Source organism: Pseudorca crassidens, chromosome 9, assembly GCF_039906515.1.
Source record: "Pseudorca crassidens isolate mPseCra1 chromosome 9, mPseCra1.hap1, whole genome shotgun sequence".
NCBI classification, from domain to species: Eukaryota; Metazoa; Chordata; class Mammalia; order Artiodactyla; family Delphinidae; genus Pseudorca; species Pseudorca crassidens.
Genome location: NC_090304.1, coordinates 104,642,653 through 104,667,860, shown reverse-complemented (window position 1 = coordinate 104,667,860; position 25,208 = coordinate 104,642,653). Strand labels below are relative to the sequence as shown.

Genomic DNA, 25,208 nt, shown 5'->3' with positions numbered 1-25,208 from the left:
TGTCTGTTAGCAAGTATGGTTTTGTGAAGAGGACTTTCATGACTGGAAAAATTAGTTGTGAATATACAAAAAAAATTCTTAAAGCAATATTGTGTACATTAGCAACATTGGTCTGAAGTGCTTAACTGGTTTATCACAGAGATCATCAGTTATTTTGATTGAAGAATACAACTTCCTTTAAATATATTATTAAAAACTATTATTGCTATTTTCATACTTACAATTTTGTAAAAGTTTGTACAAACTCATTAGTTTGTCTTTTAAAGGGAAGAAAGTCAGCTATTTAGTGGGAATGTTATATTGAACCATCTATTAAAAGAAATGTAGTTGTCATTCAGTTTTACATGTACTAAGAATAACCCAGTAATTGTAGACATCTTAGAGCTTTCCTATATGATGAAATAAGATATGTCAAATGTTTAGCACAGTGCCTGGCACATGGTAAGTGCTCACTAAATGTATTAATAGAAGCCGCTGTTGTGCTAAATATGAGTATTTAAAATAGCCTTTTAGGTTCACTAAAGCGAATCTGATCACCTTTAGTAACAGCAGTTAACAGAGTATTTTAACAGAAGTGATGGTGGTATGATGCCTGATGTTCAGACATCTTATGCTATCACTCAGGCTTTCTGAAGTTACTACAGGTGTTAGTTGGACCACAGTCTTTGTGCTGCTTAATTTTCTGTAAACCTCTCCTTAACAAATGGTTAAGATTATTAAATTCCTTACAGAAAGAAGTGTTAATGTTTTACCAGAAATAATGAGCCAGAAAATAAGATAGTACTTTACCCTTTTGTTACAGTTAAGATTTAAATTCTAGACAGACAATTGCTTTAAAAATTGATTTAAAACGTTTCACTTAAAATTTTTTCTCCTAGGTGGGGGACATTGTTTCTGTTATTGACATGCCCCCAAAAGTGTTAAGCACGTGGTGGAGAGGCAAGCATGGATTTCAGGTAGGCAACAAAGAATTTGGTGTGGAAAATTCAAAGATCGTTTTTTCTTTCAGTAATATTTCTGTTTATAATATGTGCTGGCAGTGGACTTTGTCATCAGAAATTTTATCTGCAGTGATAAAAAAAATGTAGATATTAGACTTGGGTTTCCTTTTCTAGTTACTATTGTGGTTGTTTTGATCTCCTTCTTCTTTCCTGTATGGTGGTATAGCCAAAGTGTGAGCAGAATCACATGCCTGGTGACCACTTTTAGATTATCGGGACTGTGACTCTGCCTTGCATTTCACAGTGGCTTAAAATCATGAATCACGTGTGTTTTCTCTCTAGAATTGTCAGTTTGATCAGTGTTTTTTTAATGCACTGTAACTGTTAATGTAAACAATGTATGAATTGCAGAATAACAGCAGAATCTAAAGCTCTTTCTTTTTCCTTATATGCCTAACTAATTTGAGACCTGATAAAGGCATATTTTAGATTGACTAGCACTAATTTCCATAGGATGATAAAGTTTCCTTTTATCTTTTAAAACTATCACTAGAAGAGCATCTAAAAATGCTTTAAAAAAGGCATTCATTTAAAAAAGGAACTGAATACTTTAAGGGAAGAACCCACACAATTCAGTCCTCCTCTCTCCCGTCTGCAAGTACAGTCACACTCCGAGATACTGGGGTTAAAGGCTTCAGCATAAGAATTTGGGGAGATATTATTTAGACAGTCCCAGATGGCTAGGTGGGTGGGGCCACTCTTAGGGCTGGCTTGAAGACCTTTCCTGGACTCTCTCTCACAGACTTGATAAAGAGTAGGGCCCTGCTTGAGCCAGGCTGGCTCCTAGGCCAAGGGCAGGCAGAGTGTAGGGGTGTTGCCCATGACTGCAGAGAGCTTGAGGGCCTTGGGAGGAAGGAGCCCTGGGAATGACTGCTTCATGGGTGCCCCTCCCCACCCTACTGTCCTCAGGCAGCATCTGAGAAGGGGCCCAGTGGTACTCACAGGCTGGTACAGGGCCTTCGTTTCATTCATGGCAGAAGGCCCTCTGGGCACTGACACCATGCCCCGAGGCAGGATGAGGAGGACAGGCAGTACTGGTCCCCTCCTCAGGGCCTCTCAGATGAGTGGGAGGTTCTGAGCCCAGCAGGACTCCCTAGGAGTTCTAGGAGGGGTTTCTGGAGGTGGTGACTTTGAAATGCAGCGTCCTGTGCATGTCTTCAGAGGAGAGGATGTCCAGATGACCTGGGTAGACTGGCTAGATGTGAAGCAGCCATGTGACCAGTTAGCCAGCTTGACCTGTCCTGGTCACACAGATGGACTGTGTAAACTGTGCTTTGTCAGTGAGCCATGAAGGAGGAAGCACAGAGGCAGGAAACCTGTCTTCCTGATACAGTAGCAGGAGACGAGGGGCTGGGCTTGGCCTTGGGGTAGCTTGGACAGTGTGGTCTTCCGGGAACCAAGGCCATTTAGAGCTGACCGCTCTCGGGAGAGAGGGTGAAGGGGAGCAAAGATGTGGGCTGTTGCGTCCCAGGATGGAGGCCAGCTCTGAGCTGTGGCACTCTGACCGCTGAAGGGACGCGGTCTGGAAATGCGGTGTCGGCATGCAGGCAGCTCTGCTCAACCTAATGTGTTTATAGCATGTTACGTGGACTCCCCTTTCCTTTTTTGTCAGTCTCGTGTGTCATTTTCTCCGGCCAGCTGTCTCGGGGCATGACAGAGTACACGTGGCGTGCGGAAGGAAGCCTTTCCCTCAGAGCCCTGTGAACTGATGCTGTGCAGTTGCTGGCTTGTGACTTTGTTTTATTTTTTTTTACTATTTAAAAAATAATTAATAGGGCTTCCCTGGTGGCGCAGTGGTTGAGAGTCCGCCTGCCGATGCAGGGGACGTGGGTTCATGTCCCGGTCCAGGAAGATCCCACATGCCGCGGAGCGGCTGGGCCCGTGAGCCATGGCTGCTGAGCCTGCGCGCCCGGAGCCTGTACTCCGCAACGGGAGAGGCCACAGCAGTGAGAGGCCCGCGTACCGCAAAAAAAAAAAAAAATTTAATAGGTTTTATCATTTAGTACAAGTTTACAGAATAGTTGACCAGATAATACACAGAATTTCATATACTCCCTGCCCCACACATGTATACAGTTTCTCCTATTAACATCTTGCTTTACAATTCATTGAATAGAATTGGCAAAATGCTGAACTTTATTACCCACAAGCTGATTAGCAGTTTACGTACAGCACAGTGTAAGCACTCTTTCTAGAAAAGTAGTCTGAGGAACACTGGGGCCGGAATCACAAGGATAAGAATACAGTGTGTCAGTATCACATCCTCCTCCATAATGATGGAAACAGTTTTGGGGTTTGCTCTTTGTTACCTTTAATGAACCAATATTCATACATCCTTATTAACTATAATCCATATTTTCATTAAGGTTCACTCTTTGTGATGTATATAGTTCTGTGGGTTTTAACAGATGCATAATGACCTGTATCCACCATTACAGCTTCATACAGAGTATTTTCACTGTCCTAAAAATCTGTGCTCACCTATCCATCCTTCTCTCCTCCTAACCTCTGACAAGCACTGATTGTTTATTGTCTCCATAGTTTTGCCTTTTCCAAAACATCGTATAATTGGAATCCTATGGTATGTAGCCTTTTCAAACTGGCTTCTTTCACTTAGCAATATGCATTTTAGGTTCCTCCATGTCTTTCATGGTTTCATAGTTCCTTTTTTTCACTGTCTAATATTCATTATTATGGATATGCCATAATTTATTTTTCCATTCACTTATTACAGTGCATCTTGGTTGCTTCTAGTTTAGAGCATTTATGAATAATGTTGCTATAAACATCCATGTGCAGGTTTTTGTGCAGATGTGTTTTCACCTCCTTTGGGTAAATACCACAGAGTGCGCTTGCTGCATTGTATGGTAAGATCATGTTTAGCTTTGTAAGAAACTACCAATCTGTGTTTTAAAGTAGTTGTTACCATTTTGCCTTCCCACCAGCAACAGCGGTGATGCTGCTCTGCATTCTCATCAGCATTCGATAGTTCTCAGCTGTTGTTGTTTTAACCATTCTAATAGGTGTGTGATGGTATTTATTGCATTGTTCTCTTAATTTGCAAATAAAAGTAGTCCAAGGAGTAGCATTTACCAATATAGTTAAGGGCGCTATTCTGCCATCTTCATTTTTCTGTTACCAGTAACTCCTTCTGCCCTCCCTTCGACACTGATTCTCAAACTTTACTTGATATGCTTATGACACGTTACATGGGGAACATGTTAAAACATAAAATCCTATGACTGAAGCCCTGAAATGCTGTTTCACTGGTTGTGGGACAGGATTAAGACTGCATTTTTATCCATGTGATTCCGGCCCAGGTGTTCCTCAGACCACTCTTCTGGAAGCAGTGCTTACTCTGAGCTGTAGGTAGACTCTGCCAGTCAGCTGGTGGTTGATAAAGATCAGCATTCTGCCCATCTGTGTATTGTTTTAACCTAGACCATAATTTTGCTGTGGGAGCAGAAGGATTAGTTCATCCATGTGTTTAAATTATACTGTGACTATGTTTCTTTTCTTAAACTTCTGGGAGTAGGAAGTGTGAAATTATATTAACTATAGTAATTTGAAATTCCAAAATCTGTTTTTTACTTGTCTTCTAAAGAGTATATTGAATCTTTTACCTCTGTTTTCTGAGGTGTTTCATCATATAATCTATACTTCAGCAAAAAAAAAAAAAAAAAAAAAAAAAGCTCTTTGCTTTTTCTTTCTTGTTAAAAATAAATGTCATTAGCTTTTGTACTTATCTGGGGACTGTGGTTGGAAATGTGAGGTGAGGTGTCTGGAAAGTCTTCTTTTCTTATGTAAAAGCCATAACACAAATGTAAAATGTTAAAATCTTTGAGCATTATTTGTTAGTGCCATGTTTGGCAAAATTTTATCTGGGAGCCACTGGCATCAGAATGACCCCAAAACATGTTAAAACCAGATATTACTAATCAGAATCTCTGGGGATGGGGACAGGAATCTGAATTTTATCAAGTTCCTCAGGTGATGAATAAGCACAAAATGTGAGAACCACTGACCCAGCCTCCCATTGTTTATCCTGTGCACAGATAAAGGAAGAAATTAAACACAGTTTAGTGAGTGTTCTCCTTTCCCCCCAGAAAATCTTCTAAAACATATTTGGGATACAGTCAATCTAAGAGATAAAATACCATTTAGAGAGTGACAGGACTCTGTACAGCTCATGTTCTCTTGGTTCTCCTCAAGATGGTCAAGGATCAGCTATTTTATTTTTCAAAGTTACCCCAGAAGGTTGTGTGAGGGTTTCTGTGTACAATGACAGAGAAGCAAATCTTGGACAGTAAACATTTCCTTGCCTCAGGAGTTTAATGTGGTTCCAAGTAGCTTATTTTCAGAAACGTATTCTTTATGCCAAAGGGAAGGGATGTGGAAACCTTGTCCCTTGTAGTAAGTAGTTTAATAGAGGAAGACAGTTTACCCACTTATTTCTATGAAGACCATCATTTTATGTACGGAATTCAAAGCTGCACCTTTTCATTACTCAAAATTAAGTAGAGCAGAATATTTCCTCTCCAGTTAAGTAATGGGAAATCACATACTGTAATGTTATAGAATTTCAAGGGAAGAGGGAGTATGTGGTACTCCAATATAAGGAATTGTAACACTTTCTTGCTGCTTTTACGTGTGCTTTCTAAGTGCTTTCCATTAACCTTTAATTCTCACTGTCTATGAAGAAGGTACTGTTATTACCTCTCTTTTACTGACAAGGAAACTAAAGCAAAAGGGGACTAAACTGCAAGCCCATTGTTATTTTGCTGTTTAGTGTCAGAGCTTAGGTAGAAATTTAGGCATTCTGGGCAAAGAACAGATCATAGTAGTAATTTAATGAACCCGTAGTGGCTTCTGCTTGTCTACATGTGTGAATCATAGATTTCTATATTAGAAAAGATGGTAGTGGATCATCTGGTCCTAAACTGTCATTTTAAAATTATAGAAATCCTGAGACAAAGGAATTTAGATAGATTGTTCTGATTTACAAAGACAGTAAGTCAGTGATATAGCCAGAACACAAGCTTGGTGAGTTCCAATTTTGTATTTTCCCCCCCTTGGATCACAAAAATATGTAAATTTTCTTAAATTATTTTCTGTGTTACTTACTGCAGTTTTTTATTTTTCTTATTGGTGCCATTAGCAGCTGCCACTGATGTTTAGAGAGAAATTAGTTTTAGATAGCTCCTTTTGTTAATTTGTAACATCAGAATATGTCCTAGCAAATGATGCTTAAGCATTCAGTTTCATGGAAATTATTGACAAAATGGCTTAGAGTAGTAGTTCTTAACCTCATCAAACCCTATACCCCCTTGTTATGATAAATAATTTCTAAAATCTTTCCTTATGATCCTGAAATGAAATTTACAAATGATATACCAACCTACAAACACAATTTCAAAAAAGTCAGTATAATTTGTCACATATAAAGGAGAAATAAAAGGAAAGTAATTGTGTATTTAAAATACACAGTGTATATTTAAAATATATATACTTGGGACAACTGCATGGACGTCTTGTTATTTCATATCTAGTCCGCAGACCAGTAGCATTTAACATCAGTCAGAAAATATAATAAAACCCATTTGTAATAGCATCAAAACTATGAACTACTTAGGGATATATCGGAAAAAAGATACAAAAGATCTGTGTACTGGAAGCTACAAAGCATTTCTGAGAGAAATTAAAGAATATTTTAAAAAAGAGATATATACCCTGTGTATGGGTTGGAAGTCTTTATATTGTTAAGATGCCATCTCTTCTCAAATTGATACCAATCAAAATCTCAGTAGATTTTTTGTAGAAATTGATAAGCAGATTAAACAATTCGTATGGAAATGCAAAGGACCTAGAAAAGAACAGCCAAAACAAATTTGAAAAAGAAGAACAAAGTTGGAGAACTAACACTAATTGATTTGAAGACTTAACTGTAAAACTGCAGTACCCAGAGAGTGTGGCATTAGGGGAAAGATAGACACATAAGTCAACAGGACAGAATAGATTCCAGAAGTAGACCCACACATACATGGACTGCTTATTTTCAACAGAGGTTCAATGTCAGTTCAGTGAAGAAAACATGGCCTGTTTTAAAAATGATGCTGGAACAGTTGGATATCCTTATGCCTCCAGAAATCCTTTGATTTATTTCTTGTGCCATATGCAAAAGTTAACTCAAAGTGGATCACGTACCCAAAATGTAAAGCATAAACTATAAAGCTTCTAGAAGAAAGCATAGGAGAAACTTTTGTGACTTTGGCTTAGGCAAAGTTTCTTAGATGTAATATCAAAAGAGCAATTCATAAAATAATAAATTGAATTTCATCAAAATTTAACACTTCTGCTCTTTGAAAGACATTACTTATAACACAATAAAACGACACACCACAGACTGGGAAAAAATATTTGTGATGATTATATCTGATGAAGGACTTGTATCCACAACATATAAAGAACTCTCAAAATTCAACAAGAAAACAGAACTCAATTTAAAAAGTAGCAAAAGTGGGAATAGACACTTAACCAAAAAGATATGACAAACAAACACATAAAGAGATGCTCAACACCAGTAGTCATTAGAGAAATGCAAATTAAAATGACAGTGAAGTCTTGCTACATACTTATTAGAATGGCGAGGATGTGGAGGAATTAGAACGCTGACACAGTTGGGGGGAATGTAAGATGCTACAACCAATTTGGAAAACAGTTTGTCAGTTTCTTAAACATACACTGATGACATGATCCAGCCATTCAACTCCCAGGTGTTTATCCAAGAGAAAAGAAGGCTTACGTTCATACAAAAACTCACACATGACTGTTCATAGCAGCCTTACATATAATGGCCTCAAGCTGGAAACAACCCAGGTATCTCATGAACAAGAGATTAATGCATAAACAATTGGTGGTATTTATACAGTAGAATATTACTCAGGAATAGAAGGAAAGAATTATTGATAAATACAGCAACATGAATGATCCTCAAAATAATTATGCTGAATGAAAGAAAACAGACGACAAAGAATACATGCTGCATGACTCTATTCATATAAAATTGTAGGAATTGCAAAGTAATGTTTAGTGATAGAAACTAGGTTAATGGTTGCCTGGTGGGCAGGGGTAGGGGCTGGTAGGGAGAGGGAGAGATTACAAAGAGATACACGGAAACTTTGGGGGTTGATACATATATTCATAAATTTAAGTGTGGTTACAGTTTCATGGGTGCCAGAACTTATAAAAATGTACACTTTAAATATACACAGTTTGTCAGCTGTACCTCAATAAAAGTGGGAAAGAACTGCAGAAGCATCTGATTTAACTTTACATGTATCTAATCCTATTGATAATTCCTGTGTTTTCTACCTCTGTGTCTCTTACATTCATATACTTTTCTTTCTTCCTCATGCCAAATTGACTTGGGGAAAAACTACTAAATTGAAGGTTCTCTTTCTCTCCTTTAAGCCCATCCCTAACCTGTTCCTGCCTTATCTTTTTCTTCTATTACTATATTTTTATTACCTACTCCTCTACCCTCATGGGCCCTAGATGCTCGTCTTTTCTTTTCCTCCCATCTTCCTAGAGTAGAAACTCATTTTGAGTCCTGCAAAATATACTGAATTTCCCTCACTTTTCTCAGCCATTTACATTAGAGCTTTAGGAAATGCCACTGCAGCAGAAAGAATAATATGATGAATATAATTATAATAATATAATTTAATGTGAATAAAACAGGATGATGTAGTTCATAGATCATATTGTTAGAGTTCCAGTCACTTTTAACGTTGGACATTTTGAGTTTATTAAAATTATTTATATTTGGTGAAATACTAGCTTAAGTATGCATCAGAAAAGTATAAATGTTCATTAACTATATTTTTAGGGTTAGTTACATTATGTGTATATTTTCAGTAGAACACAGTTTCATTTTTTGTGATGGAAATTTTATAATAGGAAAACAGAATCTATTTGCTTTTCACAAGCATACAGAATTAACTCCTTTAAATAAAACAGTTACCTTAACTGTAAACAGTTACAGTTAAGAGTGATTTTGGCTTCAAGAAACAAAAGTGAACAGAAAAGGTAGCATTGCTGCAGTTGAGTCAGCAGCTTAATGATGCTAGGCAGAATTCTCTAAGATTCTCTTGGCCTTTCTTTAAGGTCAGATGATGGCTACTGCAGATCCAATCCCAATACCTACGTACACAGCATAAAGAAGAGACAGAACAGTAGCAGTAAAGCTTTTTACAGGTGCCGTGGCTACACCTGAATGCAAGGAATCTGGGAAACTGAATATTTAGTTTAGCTAATATTTAGTAATATTGCACTTTATAATAAAGGGAGACAGGTGAGCAGGGATTGGAATTAGGCGTCAGATGAACCTATCATGGACCTACCTCTACATAGTACACAGTAGCATTTCCCCCATATACCTAGACCTGATGCATTGAGACATTCAAAAGGTGAAAGTGTAACTAGTATGTATGATACAGTTCCCCAAAGAAGATCATTAAGCTTTGTTCAGTCTTTGTGAAGAAGTGATGGAAAATTAGTTTTGTTTGCTGACAGATGCTTGAGTTTAGAAACTAGGCTAGGTGCTTTCACACACATTGAGGTAGCTAATGTTGTCCCATTTTTACAAATTAAGAAACAGACAGATGTTAAGCAATTTGCTGCAGATCACAGAGCCTAGTAAATGGGTGGTCTTTTCTCTATAGCAGATTGCAGAAAATGTTTACAAATTGAAATGAATTAGAATTTTATGGAAAGAATGATATTTGACAGTGACGAAACTTAAGTATACACAAGCAAAAGGTGGTAGGTATTGTGTGTCATATCCATACAGAGGAGGGGCCAGAGCCCTCTAGATCTTCCAGTGGCCAGCATATTGAGATAATAAAGAATAAACAGCATTTCTCAAGTGCTTACTATATGCACTTTGCTTATACTGATCCATTTAATTCTCATAACAACTCTTATGAATTAGGTACAGTATTATTACGTTTAGAGGAAGAAACCGAAACACAGAGGCTAAGTTATAAACCCGACCAGTAAGTGGCAGACCTGGAGTAGAACCCAGGCCCTCTTAATCCTGGGGCTACACTTAACCATAAGTGATTATCTTATAACTGATTTGCATAAGAGAGAATGAGAATAATTATTCAAGTTGATTCTTGTCTGGTTCTAACCAATCTTGGAAGAATTTCTACTTGTTATTAGTTAAATAGGAAGTTGAGTAAAGTATGATATAGAATTTCACCAATAAAAGCAAATACTTAGAGCATCATTTTGGAAGGCAAAGCATATAGGAACTCTAAGACCCAAGTTTCACATCTTTCAAACAAAACTGAAAATTTGTTAATAAGCCCTTTCAGCTCTTGATAACTAGTTACATCTTCATAATTTTAAGAACTAACATAGAATATCGATCAAGAAATTGAAGTAAGAATGCAGCAAGTGAGCATGTGAAAATAATCCCACACAGATGGAAATTACACAGCTCAGAACTTCACGATGAATCATACTTTTGGAAGACCATTCCTTTCTCCCCCAGAGTCTTGACAACAGAGGGATGGATGTACAAAGTGATGTAGTTTTCTTGTTTCAGCTTTAACATCTGCTGCTTGGCAGCCCAATTATATTCCCATCTAAGAAAACATCTATAAATATTGGTAAAAATTCCCTTTTTACTTTTGTTTCCTGGCTCTTTGTTTCTCTATTCATTCTGTTGGCGATGTAGTATCTCTGGGTGATCTGGAGCTCAGTATTTTACTAATACAGCTCCTTGGGAATCTACCTAACACCATGAGCAATCCTGCTACCATGTCAAACTGGCGTGAAGCCAGAGTCTGTTACCACTGCCGAGATTGGTTGTTTTCTTCTCTTGCTTTCCCACTTATCCACGCACTACTGGGCTCTTTAACAACAGTGGATACCAGGATTTTAAGTGAGCAGTTGTTTCACCAATTTATTTTAGTCTTGTCATTTCATGGAACCTGTGAGAGAAACAAGAGAAAATTTGCAAAAAAATTTGAATGAGGTTTAGTGTTGATTTTTTTTAAATCATATAGAGAAATCAGTAAATATGAAAGTTGACAGAGGTGTTAACTAGATTGAAATTTCAGCAAAATAAATTATTAACAGGTATAAATTATACCTCTTGCACGCATAGCTTGGTATCAGACTAAATATTTTAATTGGTGTAAAAGAAGCTTGGGAAATTAAAAGGTAAAACTAGGAAAGCAGACTTAGATATTTAGACAAATAAAACACGTAACTCGATATACTCATAGCAACAGATTGTTTTATTGTTTGTATAATTGGCATCATCAGTGATATAGAGTCTTGGAATAACAGAATCATTGGGAGGGGCTGTGAAGCACATTACTGGAATTGAATTGGCAGTGTTCATGCACTGGTCTGTTCTCTGGTTTAAAATCCTCTCTTTGCTGCTTTTCTTCTTTAGGTGGGACTCTTCCCTGGACACTGTGTTGAGTTAATTAATCAGAAAGTTCCCCAGTCAGTGACCAACTCAGTGCCAAAACCCGGTGAGTACACTTTTTCATGAATGTGATTATTTATCAACTGCTTAAAGATTCAGATTTTCTCTTCCAGTCAAGCACATAGCTTGTCTAACTATTCTTTGCATTTATTGTCATAATATGCACTCTTAATTTTATGTGGCTTTGATTTTTAGTATATTCTTTTCTCTCTGTTGATCATTTCACAAAGGTTTACATGCATTCAAAATTTTAGACAATTTTAAGAACTGTTTGCTCCATTAAGCTTTGTCATTATTTGTTTTTACAATTATATAGTAGGAATGTAGCTTATTAATGAATAAAACAATAAAAGAAAATACCAGGTTTAAAGAATTGACGCGGAGATAGTATGATTAGCTGAAAATTAATAAATGAAGGGAATGTATATTTTATCAGTGCCTGTGAACATCAAAACTATTTTAAACAGCATTTGTTGTCATTTATATAGTATATTTACAGTGCTGTATAAGTATGTGGAGTATTTTACAGATATGTAGAGCAATGTGTTACAGGGGGTAAAAATTTAAAACTGGAAATTTTTGTTTTTATTGGGGTGATTTAATCTGGACAAATTTTACAGAATACCTCATCTGGAACCTTTTAATTGTGATGTAAATTTTTGGAAAGAAAATAAAAACAAAGACTAAAAGATTTTAGAAGGAGGAGGGAGTAATCAAGTGTATTTCTCCTGATTGTATTACATTCCCTCTGCCCTTCTCTACCCTCACCGTGGGATTCTCAGTCTCTTTTCAAGGCATTTTTATCCTCTGTTAAATCCCCCTTCTTTGGGTAAACTTGTTAAACATAAAAGCACTTTCTCAGTGAGTACTTATTCATTAGTGGTTGTGATGGCTGTAGTTTTCTTTCCTTGTTTAAATATGGCATCAGTAACTTAAAAAAAAAAATCCTATGCCCATTAGCAGACACTGCCCCATCCTTTCCCTTCCCCCCAGCCCTAAGCAACTACTAACCTACTTTCTGTCTCTAGATTTCTCTAATCTAGACATTTCACATAAATGGAATCATACAATATATAATCTTTTTGTGACTGGCTTATTTCACTTAGCATAATGTTTTCAAGATTCATCCATGTATCAGTGCTTCATTCTTTCTTATGGCTAAATAATAGTCCATTGTATGGATATACAATATTTCTTTTATCCATTCATTTTGGGTTTCCATTTTGGCTATTATGAATAATGTAATACTTAGTGTACAAGTTTTTGTATAGATGTATGTTTTCATCTCTTGAGTATATATCTAGGAGTAGAATTGCTGGGCCATATGGTAACTCTGTGTTCAACCTTTTGAGGAACTGCCAAACTGTTTTACAAAGTAGCTGCACTGTTTTACAATTCCACCAGCAGTGTATGAGAATTCCAATTGTTCCATATCCTTGTTACTTTTTTTTTTTTTTTTGGTTATTGCTGTCTTAGTGGGTATGAAGTGATATATCTTTGTGATTTTGATTTGCATTTCCCTGATGGCTAATAATGTTGAACATCTTTTTATGTGCTTATTACCCATTTGTATATCTTTGGAGAAATGTTCAGATCCTTTATATATTTTTTAATTGGGTTGTCTTTTTATTAATTGAGTTGTAAGTGTTCTTTATACATTCCAGATACAAGTCCTATATCAGATAATATGACTTGCAAATATTTTGTCACATTCTGGTTTGTCTTTCGTTTTCTTGATGATGTCTGTTGAAGTGGAAATGTTCTTAATTTTGATGAAGTTCAATTTATTTTTTTCTTTTGTCACTTATGCTTTTGATGTCTCATCTAAGAAGATGTTGCTTAACCCAAAGTCAATATTTACTCCTATGTTTTCTTCTAAGTTTATAGTTTTAGATCTTATATTTTAGTCTGTGATCCATTTTGAGTTAATCTTTGTGTGTGGTGTGAGGTCCAACTCCATTGGATATCCAGTTGTCCGAGCACGATTTGTTGAGAAGATTATTCCTTCCCCATTGAATTGACTTGACTCCCTTGTAGAGAATCAGTTGACCTTAGACATATGAGTTTATTTCTGGATTTTCAATTCTCTTCCATTGATCTATATGTCTGTTCTTATGCCAGTACCACCCTGTCTTGATTACCATTGCTTAGTAGTAAATTTTTCAATTGGGAGGTCCTCCTACTTTATTCTTTTTCAGGATTGATTTGGTTTTTCTGGGTACCTTGCAGTTCTATATGAATTTTAGAATCATCTTGTCAGTTTCTACAGAGAAGAGAGCTGGGATTCTGATAGGGATTTATTGAATCTGTTTATCAGTTTGGGAAGTATTACCTTCTTGCCAGTATTCATTAAGTCTTCCAGTCCTTGAACGTGGGATATTTTTCCATTTGATTATTAGACCTTTCATTTCATTCAATACTTTGTAGTTTAAAATTTTTTAGAGTATAAGTTTTACATATCTGTTGTTAAATTTATTTTCATTCTTTCTGATGCTATTGTAAATGGAATTGTTTTCTTAATTTCATTTTCTTATTATTCACTGCAAGTGCACAGAAATACAATTAATTTTTGTGTATTAATCTTGTATCCTGAAACTTCGCTGAAATTTTATTAGTTCTAATAGGTTTTTTAGTAGATTTCTTGGGATAGGCTAAATATAAGATCATGTCATCTGTGAATAGAGATATGTTTACTTCTTCCTTTCCAGTTTGGATGTTTTTTATTTCTTTTTCCTGCCCAATTGCCCTGGATATGTTACATTGTTGAATAGAAGTTCTGAGTACAGGCATCCTTGTCTTCTGATTTTAGGAGAAAGCATCTAGTTGTTCACCATTAAGTAACTTTTTAACTGTGGGGTTTTCATAGATGCCCTTCATAAGGTTGACGAAGCACCCTTCAGTTCTTAGTTTGTTGAATGATTTTATCACAAAAGGGTGTTGGATTTTGTCAGATACTTTTTAATCCATCTATTGAGATGATCATGGGTTTTTGTGGTCACTATTTTAAAGTTATTAAAATTCAACATCAAAAATTTATTGTTATTTCTTGTGCATTATTTTTATGTATTTCTGCTGTGTAAGCTTAACTTTTATTAATTATAAAGTCTTATCTTTGATAATTTCGCCTCAGAGATATACTGTTTTTAAATATTAGCTTAATATTGATATTACATTGTATCAATCAAATATTATACTTTCTCATGTTGTGAATATGAAAGTGATTTTCTAATAGTGATAACGTCCAAAACTTTTAAAACTTGAGAAAGTTAATCAGTTATTGACAGTTCTAGAAAATAGGTTTCTGTTAATAGACCTGGCGTTATGGCGTTGTTAATTCTAAATTAGTAATGATACACATAATGACAGCACACCTTCAAAAGCTAGTATTTTATCTTTTGTGAGCAGCATTGCAGGGTTGGCATAGGAAAATGTGCCTTCTTAATACATTTTGAAAAGGATGATGTGAATTCTATCAGCCTCAGGCTTGTTTCACACTTTAAAACTGTCTTTGCCTGCAGTACAAATAACTTTAATGTTCTCTTTATTTTTAACATTGCCATCTGTCATGTTAGATGCCAGATCTGAAAGATGCAGATAGTTTAAGACTGCAACTTAAAGCTCCCTGTATTATTGCACAACAAGGGCAATGGGGAAAACCTTCCCTTTGGAGCTCTTCTTAGTGTTCTCCATATGTCCAATTATTTGTGTATGTAAAAATAAAATGGATGAGTCACTGTGTCCTGACCAAGATAGCATGTATCCATGGTACCTTAAGGAAAAGAACGTGTGTGGGGCGGAGGGGGCGGAGAAAAGAAGAGGAAAGAAAAGAGGAAGAAAGGTAGACGCTTGTCCCAAAGAAATTGGCATTTAGTTCAGTCCCCACAGGTTCTGGTTGAATGGCAGGTGAGGCTGAGGTGGGAGGAAGAGGAAGGAAGCAGGTGAGGATTTCTGTGTGTTTATCCTGTGCAGCATTTACCCAGCAGTTATTTACTGGTGTCTGTCTTCACGTTTTTAGTGTTCTCAGCTGTTATCTCCTCGGATATTTGTTTTGCGCCCTTCTGTCTCTCTCCTCCTCCACATGTCAGTTATGTCTTTGATGTTGGCTCATTGGTCCTCTCTCCAGCTTGGGTGCTTTCTGTTGACCTCTTGCCTCTGTGCAGGCTTCTCTGAAGCCCATCTAATGAATTCTTCAGTTCTCATATCAGGTGTTTCGTTTCTAGGATCAACATTTGGTCTTTTTTATAATTTCCATGGTGGAGTCCCCACCTTCCCACCTTATCCACCTTTTCTTCCAGAAAGAAAGAAAGAGGGGGTTTGGGGGAGGGAGGGAGAGGGCGGAAGGTGGAGAGAGGGTGAAGAAAGAAGAAAAGCAAAGCTTACTTTTGAAGCATGAGCTTCTATAAATGAAGGACTAGGGAATTTAGACAAACCCTCCCTCTGAAAACAGAAAATTTGGACAGAAATGTAAAAATATAAGGTCTCTTTGAAGGACTGGAGAGTTAACAAGGTAGTAAACAATTACTGAGCTAAGATTAAGCAGAAGAAGGACATCCAGATACGTGACCCCAGTGTATGGGGACATTAGCCCCCTAGGGTATCAGCTGATGGAGTAGAGAATGTCGCAGCACTCACGGAACAACAAATGGAGTTCAGAGCCCAACAGGGCAGAGTTGCTGATACTGCCCCAAGCTTTGAGTTAGGATTTTTCTAGAAATTGACAACTGATTCTAAATCGATTCTAAAATTTGTATAGAAATGCAGAGCCCAAAACACACAAGACAGTTTTGAAGAACAAAAAAGTGGGAAAATTAATACAATAGATATCAAGACTTACTGTTAAAGCTTCACTCATTAAGAGACTGAGATTAATGCAAGGATAGACAGATAGAACAGTGGAAAAGAATAGAGTCCAGGAACAAACCTGTGTCCATATAGATGCTTGATTCATACACTGCAGAGCATTATGAAAAAGACAGCCATTTCAATAAAAGTTGCTAGGTCATGGAGAATTATAGATCTGTATATGAAAGGTAAAACAACAAGACTTAGAAGAGAATACTGTAGAATATCTTCATGACCTATTTTCATGATCTTGGGTTAGACATAAATCAGTAATAATAACTGAGAAGCTTAATCATTAAACTTAATTAAAGTTCAGAGTGTCATTGTAATATGCTATTAAGATAGTGAAAAAGGCAAATCACACAGTGAGAAAGATATTTGCAGTACATATATCTGACGAAGGTCACGTAACCAAAGTGTGTAAAGAATCAGTAAGAAAAGGACAGATAAACAGATTTTTTTAATTGAGTGAAAACTTGATCAGGTATTTCACAACAAATACCAAAATGCGGAATAAGCACATGACACGATGCTCCACATCATTAGTCTTTAGGGAAATGCAAGTAAAAACTTCATTAACTCACAAAAACACACCCACCAGAATGCTTAAAATTTAAGAGTAGTGATACCAAAAGTTGGCAAGGATGTAAACCTGTGGGAATTCTCATACACTGCCAGGGAAGCGTAATGCAGGACAAGCACTGTTTGGCACTGCCTACTAAGTTTGTCATGTATATACCTTGTGACCCCGCAGTTCCGTTCTTAGGTATGTGTATAGAATGTTCATAGCAACCTTATTCCTAATTGTCAAAAAACTAAAGAACTCAAAAGTATATCCGTAGTGGAATGGATAAATAAAGGCATGTTCATTCAGTGTATTCTTCCACACCAATGAAAATGAAATGAGTTATGTCTGTGTGGAGCAACATGGATGAGTCTCACAAAAATAAATATGGAGTGGGAGAAGCCGGATTTACGCACACACTTACACCGGGTAATTCCATATATATAAAGAGAGAGTTCAAAATCATACAGTTCAAGACTGTTAGGTGGTGATAAAGTTTGGACAGTGGTTTCATTTGGAGAGGAGAGTGAGTAGATGGGTAGGAGAGAGGATTCTGAAGTGCTGGTAATGTTCTGTTGACCCAGATGGTGACTATACAGAAATGTAATGATGTGGAGCATCTTTTCATGTGCTTATTGGAGAAGTGTCTATTCAAGTCCTTTGTCATTTTTGAATTGGTCACTTTGCATTTTTTACCTCCTATCCAGGTAAATATTCCTTACAATATTGCTTTAATACACAAATGTTTGAAATTACTTTTTCAAAATAGATTTTATACTTCCATACTGTGAAATACTGTGCAACCCTCAAAAGGAATGAGGTAGAAGCCTATGTGCTAACCCAGGGGATTTTTTCTGTGATGTGTTGTTAAATGAAAAAGCAAATCACGCAACAGTATAATCCCATTGTAAACTCATAGAAGAGGATCAGGAAGGATACATACCTGACTGGAAAGCGGAATGAGATTGTAGCTATAACAAGAGACATTTCATTGTTTTCCTCTGCTCCTGTATTGTTTAACTCCTTTACAATGATCATATATTACTTTACATAGATTATAATCTACCCTTCACTCCACCCTGTCCAAATAGGTAAGTTCTTAGGGTCTTAATGCAACCGCCCCATAAAATAGATATTTTGTGATAAGAGATTTAATGCAGATGTTTTATTTAATGTATATACCTATGTGAAAAGCAGCTCAAAGAGGTGAGAGCACAGGCCGCAGCCTTGAATTTTCATCCCTGTGCCATGTGTTACTGTCCATATGCATGTCATTTGGCTTCTCTGATTTTAAATTTCCTCATCTAAGAAGTGAGGCAAGATTCTTTTAAAGATTAGAGATAAGGCATTTAAAGCCCCTGGATACCTAATAAGTATCAGCTGTTATTTTTTGTCGACTTACGTTTATTTACTATGTTATATCATTTAAATTCAGGAGTGTCTGAAACTAGGTCTATTTAGTTTATGTAGGTGCTTATTTAATATATTATTTGTTGGTATAAATCTATATGCAAATATTTCACAGTATACCACTGAAACAAGTGAATTGCAGTAGTTTTCATGGGACCATGGTGAGGAAAGGAGCGTCTCTGGATGGCCACTTGAATAGAGTTTGCATCACAGATTTTTGTCTGAATTTTTTTGTTAGCAGACATAGAAGTAGCTGAGGCTTTCATTTTGGGGGAAGACTTAGTAATCAGATGTAATGCTGAGGAAATCCTTATAAGTAGTTTATAAGGTAACACAGCCTGAATTTGTGGCATAATTTTGAAATTAAAAAGTCCTTGTGTTATCCTTTTAGGAAACTGGTCCTCTAGTATCTTGTGTTTTGTTGTTGTTGTTTTATTTGCAGTTTTGCCTAATTATAGTTTTTTTTTTCTTTTGTTTTCATTTGTTTACTTCTGGATTATTTCCATTTTCTTTCTTTGAATGTCCAGCACTTTGCTCTTCTGTAACCATGTTTCCTGACATCACTTTAGTATGAGGTGACCACTCTATAGCAAGTAAAAAGGTTCAGGTTTTTACTTACCTGAAATGGAATGTTGTATTGAATATTCTTCCCATTGAACACATTACTTTATTACTCTGGAGGCAAATACCTTAAGAATCAGATATGAAAATCAGTACCCTAGGAGGCATTGATGTAAGACTTAAAAGAGTTCCAAAATGCTAGAATGCCCGGGTGGTTTTCTCTCGGAATACATGGTAAGGGATACATCAAGATAATACTTTCTCACTCTGCATCAGGGAAAAACAGAAAATTCATAACATCACATATTTGTAGTTGCCTTAGAGTTTTTGAATACTGTATTTTTGTTATTTAAATGGGAATTTGAATTTCGATACAGCCCTGCAGTGTACTAAGGATGCGGAATGTATTTCTGTCCCCCACACACCGCTATTTTTTTTTTTGAATTTTATTTATTTTTCTATACAGCAGGTTCTTATTAGTTTTTTAACTAGTGGAGCAACTGAGCCTCAGAAAGCTCCACGCTGTGCCTGAGCTTTCAGAGCTGAACTTGCAGAAGTCTTCTGACCTCTCCTAGTAGCCACTGTCCACACCTAGGTAGCCCTGGCTGTGCGCCAGATGGATTACACTCATTTGCGATTGTTTAACTCAAAACCCAGAATTTTCCCACCATGGAACATTGAATAGAGGTAAAATTTATTGTTTTCTCTCTAAAAACGAATGTTTTGGTTTTATTACAACAAGAGTAAATAAAAATGTATTTCTGTATATGAACAGAAGAGATATTAGGGCAAAAGATGTGTTGAATGGAAGATGAAAAGAAGTGCTTATAGGAACCTACTTAATTTGCTGATTTTGTTTCAGCCATCATTCTTTCTAAGGCTTCTCTAATTAATTAAAATACATCTTTCCATAGTTCCTCATTACATATAAAACATACCTCCAGACTACTTTACTGTGTTGCTTCCGGCCATCTTCCTTTTCCGTTCTCCTGTTCTGCTCTCTCTCCCTGTGCTCACTGGGCTCTGTTTCTGTGTCCTCAGCACATACCATGTGGTGTCATAGCTTCCCCTCTGCTCCTACTGCACCGACTGTTCCTACAGTCTGAAATGCCCTCCTCCCCATTTTGCCCAGTTGAAATTTTCCTTGTATTTAGACTCAGGCCATAATCTTCTTGTCCATGAAAGTTTCCCTGACCATCTCTCCCCGGCCCATCTCTCCCGGGCCTGTCTCTCCCAGGCCCGTCTCTCCCTAGGCCTGTCTCTCTCTGGCCCATCTCTCCCAGGCCCATCTCTCCCGGGCCTGTCACTCCCAGGCCTGTCTCTCCCTGGCCCATTTCTCCCTGACCCGTCTCTCCCTGCCCTGTCTCTATCTAGGCCCATCTCTCCCTAGGCCCATCTCTCCCTAGGCCCATCTCTCCCTGGCCCGTCTCTCCCTGACCCGTCTCTCCCTGCCCTGTCTCTGTCTAGGCCCATCTCTCCCTAGGCCCATCTCTTCCTAGGCCCATCTCTCCCTGGCCCGTCTCTCCCTGACCCGTCTCTCCCTGGCCCGTCTCTCCCTGACCCGTCTCTCCCTGGCCCATCTCTCCCTGACCCGTCTCTCCTAGGCCCGTGTCCTGTTTGTCCTCAAGTCAGATCTAACAGCAGCTGTTCCACTTGCTCACGAAATTGCAGTCTCCTCACAATTGACAAGTGTGTCTCATTCATCCTTGTCTCCCCCACAGGATACGTGCACAGTGGAGGCACAATTAATGCCTGTAGAATTACTTTATCTTAATATTTACTACTAAAATAAAATTTTAGAATACAGCTTTTAATTTGTAATCCCTGACTTCAGAAAACCTCAGTGATTTCCCTTTGTGCCAGAATTATATACAAAATCTTTAGCCTAGAATTTAAGATGCTCCATAAATACTGAGAACTCACTTATCTTTGTAACCTGCTTTTTCCTTTTCTCCTCTCTGCTCAGCATCAGAGCATGTTTCCTTATTCTCCACTCATTTATACTTTGGGTCTGCCCCTTTCCCTGCCTGTGACCTTTCTTCTGCCTCAGATGACTTACTCTGTTCTTCACGAAGGCTCCTTAAGCTGCTGCCTCACAAACTTGATTGTGCATTCAGTCTGCCTGAGAGAGAGAGAGTTAAAAACTGTAGACCATCATTCGTTAGGGTGGGGCCTGACATTCTTTATGTCTAAGAAACTCCCAGGTAATTCCGTAATACTGGTCCTAAGACTATGTTTTGAATAACGAGGGACTACATTTCAGCCTACAGTAGCTATTCTTTGTGTCACTCACTTGGAAATAGTGTATGGCAATGAGTTATTTTGAATTTGCTACTTCACTTTTTGTGTGTCTTTCTTCTTCACTTAGATTGTTTTGCTCGTGGATAGATATTCTATTTTATATTAATTTGTATCCTTTATACATAGTGTTTGTTTAAAACCGGTTGATTAATAATTATAAACAAGAATAATGTCCACTGTAATTATCAAAAATGTTTCCTAAACTCCCATTTATGTTTTAGCCAGTGCTAGGGGTGGGCTCAATCTAATCCTTGCCATAAATAAAGCAGCTTTTCCATTTCTGATCATTTCTGGTATTTGTTCATTCACTGATCAGACAATTATTGAGTGCATACCAAGTACTAGGGCTAAAATAGTGAACACAACAGACAAAAATATTGTTATTTTGTTGTTGGTACTTAAGTGGGATGAGAGGGAGAGAAAGAGGCAAACAAACACAATACATATATACTAAGGTAGGTAAGTGCTCTGGAGAAAAATGAAGCCTAGAAGGGGGGTTGGTACAGGGGTTAGGAAGTACTGGATGTGGTTCATGTGGGGTTGTAATTTCAAAGGAGGGTAGAGTGGTTGGGGACAGGCTCATTAGAAGGTAGCTTTTGAGCAGAGACTCGCAGGAGATGAGGAGTAGAGATACGCACGTTACCTGGGGGAAGAGCTTCCCAGAGAGGGAACTGCAAGTGTAAGGACACTGAGCGAGTGTGTGTCGGGGCTTGTCAAAGGATCAGTGGGAAGGCCAGTTTGACTGGAGCAGTGAGTGAGTCAAGACATAGGATGAGGTCTGGAGGTGAAAGGGCATCAGATTCTCCTTGGGGCTCCGGTGCCACTGTGTGGATTTTGGCTTTCATTTAAAATTAGATGGGAAGACGTTAGAAGGTTTTGAGCAGAGCTGTGTGACCTGCCTCACCTTACGTAAAGGATCCCCTTGCTTGCTGTGTTCAGGACAGGAGATGACATGGGTGTACGCTGTGGTGATGAGCCCACCAAGAGATGTTGGTGGCTCAGACCAGGAGGGTAGCTGTGGAAGGAGTGAGATGTGATCTAATTCTGGATATGTTTTTGGCCATGAAACTGGCAGAATTTACAGACGTACCGTCAAGGGTTTGAATAATTCGGGTAATTTTTATGACAGAATGATTGGAAGGTAGCCTTTGCCTTTCCAGTGAGTTGTCTTGTTGCCCCCGCTGCCCACACGGATACATCTTAGTCCTTCACAGGATAACCTCCTACAAGAGAAAAATAACAGGTGACCTCTCCTGTGCCATCAGCAGTCTTTAGAAGACAGAGCATAATGCTTTTCAGTCAGCCATATTTTTTAACTTTTTATTTTGAAATAATTATAGTCTCAGAAGTTACCAAAATAGTACAGAGAGGCCCCATATACTCAAAACCCAGCTTCTCCCAGTTGTAACACCCTACATAACTATACTGTACATTATCAAAACCAGGAAATCGGCACTGTCGCAATGCAGGGAACTAGATTGACAGACCTCACTCCAGCTTCACCAGTGTTGGCACACACTCATTCTTACCTTGTGTTTTTATGCGGCACAGAGTGCAGCCTTTAGGTTACAGGTGAGGGTCATTTTGTCACTCTCCTGCACTCAGGCAAACTACCGTCGAATTTATTTATTCCTCTCTGTGCTCATGTGTTAAGTTGTACCGAGTATTCCCCCAAATGGCTTTTCTACAGCAGGGATTCCTCTTCCCTTTCCCCTTCCTTCGCTCTCGCGTTCCTCTTTCCCTTGCCCTCCCTTGCTGTCTTCAGTGCTGAGGAGGGGGTAGAAGGAGGGGTGGCTTTGCTTTCTCCACCACGAATAAACTTTAAGAGCCTCATTTCCTATTCAAAAAAATCCATAAATTCACAGCTGTTCCATTGGTAAAAATTAACATGTTTTGTTCCTGCCACACACTGGAGTTCTCTGTGGTCTTTCAGATTGTGAAATCACATCAATTCATTGTTTTTCTTATTGTGGCCTACCAGTTATCAACACTTCTTTATTCAGAGCTATGATCAGAAAGGAAGGAATGAATACATTTGATCAGTAGCAGATTTTGGCACTGTGCATGATAAATACTCCCTGGGTATCTTGAATTCAACAATTCCTACTTGTTTGACCTTGGCAATTGCTTAATCCTCCACCTTGGCTTCCTCATGTCTAGGATGGGAATAGTATTCGAATCAACTTCATAGGGTTATAATGAAGACTATCTGTAAACTACTTAAAATCTGTCTGGCACGTGTAACATTATTTTATTTACTAAAAACAAATATGTGAACATGAATTTACATTGGTATTAGTAAAAAGTCATTTGGAACAGAAAATACGTTAATCTCTTCCAATTCATTTATTTCTTCAACTAATTCTAATTGGGTTAACACAGTGCAGTACTGTTATTAAGTATAAATAATGAATCTTTTCAGTGTTTGTATAAGTAGAGCTACAATTTTAACACTGGGGCAGTGTATAAAGGAGGAGGTCATAATCAGGAAAATTTAATTCTGGATTTTTTTGGTATTGAAGTATAGTTGAATTATACCGTTGCACAATTCTGGATTTTTAATCCAAAAAAAACTTTTCAGGTTTTAAAACTTTTTATTTGCATATTAAAAAATTGTGCATTCCAATCTCAGAATTTTTCACACAGAGGCAGTATAAATTGATAATTTTTTTTGCCAGTCTAAGTAGAAAACAGTCACAGCTCATTATCAGCAAAGATATTCAAAGTCATGTTTTCCTAGCCTGTTGCTGCCAGTTTAATGACTCAGCCTTTTACAGACAATACTTCCTGCTTGATCAGTTACTTTTCTTATTTTATTTGGGCGTAAATACCATCATTTTTATAGGATACATTGTCTCCCATGTGGATAGCAAATATAAACAACTGAATAGTAAGTGACTTTTTAAAAAATCAAAGACTGAATATCAATTTCATAGTGGTGTTATTCTGAGCAGAAAATATGCACCTGTGTGAAGCTGGTGGGTGGAGTCATACTGGTAAAGCCTGTTCTGCAAGTGTGGTTGGGCTGGGGCAGTTCTCCTGCGCTGCAAAGCAGGATGTGCAGAGAGAGAGGATTAAGTTCCTCCAAGCAGCGCTCTCGCACACACAAGCTGCTCGGCTTGACTAAAGACCAGAAACAGGGCCAAGAAAACTGCTGAAAGCAGAAACAGGGCCCGAAAGCAGAGCTGGAACCTCAGAGTGCCGTGAAGCTTTGACTTGGAGTTATCCCGTGGTGGATAAGGTCTGAGCCAGTGTGATTATGATTCATTCGGCACACTTTTGCATGGAATGCTGAGCGGTGGTATCCTGTCGAATCTACTGCTAAGTGCAGTCATCTGGAGTAATTTTAATTGTTGATCCTAAAACTTGTGCCACAGCAAGAGGTAAGGACATCTCAATCAATTATTCAAATGTTTGACCCCAGCAATACTCAGAATATTTCACTGAGACTATTTTTATATTACATTTGGGCACATGCTTCCTTGGCTGCTTTTAGGTGAGTGGTTAATTATTTAGTTATCCAGAAAATTGAATAATTGAGCTTTAAGGTTTGTCATGTTTGTAGAGGGATGATCATTTTTTCAAGTATATCGTACTACGTAGGTATTATCTCTTACTTTCCTAGTTTTAGGAAATACTCATTTTAAAATTTCAAATCAGCTTATTTCTTAATGCTTTCTAGACCTCAGGTTAAGGTACAAAAGTTTACGTGTTTAAAAGAACATACCTTTGTTTCATAAGCAACAAGTATATATCATATTTAAAATTTTTTCCCTGCTGCGTAAATAGCATCTCAGTTATTGACTAATAGAAAATAGGCAGCACTGCTTTACCGTAAAGAATTTGGTAGACTGTATAAAGAGACTGTTCAAATTAGCACAAAGAAGTAACCCTTCTGCACTTTTATCTTCAAGTATTGTTTTTCTTTTTTTCCCTCATTGGCATTAGTACGGATAACTGTCTCTATCCATGATATGTTGGTATTAACTCTTTTCTCCTCTTGCAGAGATTTTCTTACCAT

The 25,208-nt window shown here is 37.6% G+C and overlaps 1 protein-coding gene across 7 annotated transcripts in view; it reads left to right on the top strand.

Annotated features, from left to right (window-relative positions):
• ARHGAP32 (Rho GTPase activating protein 32) overlaps positions 1–25,208 on the top strand; it is a 267,370-nt gene that overhangs the window by 186,275 nt on the left and 55,887 nt on the right. For 5 of the 7 annotated variants that reach the window (XM_067751560.1, XM_067751559.1, XM_067751558.1 and 2 more), the window contains 2 exons: positions 879–956; positions 11,473–11,554. In XM_067751560.1, the coding sequence (XP_067607661.1) occupies positions 879–956; positions 11,473–11,554 (160 nt within the window). Of the gene's footprint in view, positions 1–878; positions 957–11,472; positions 11,555–15,327; positions 15,447–24,227; positions 24,571–25,208 lie in introns of those variants that run through there. The other 2 variants (XM_067751564.1, XM_067751563.1) reach the window with 2 other exon arrangements.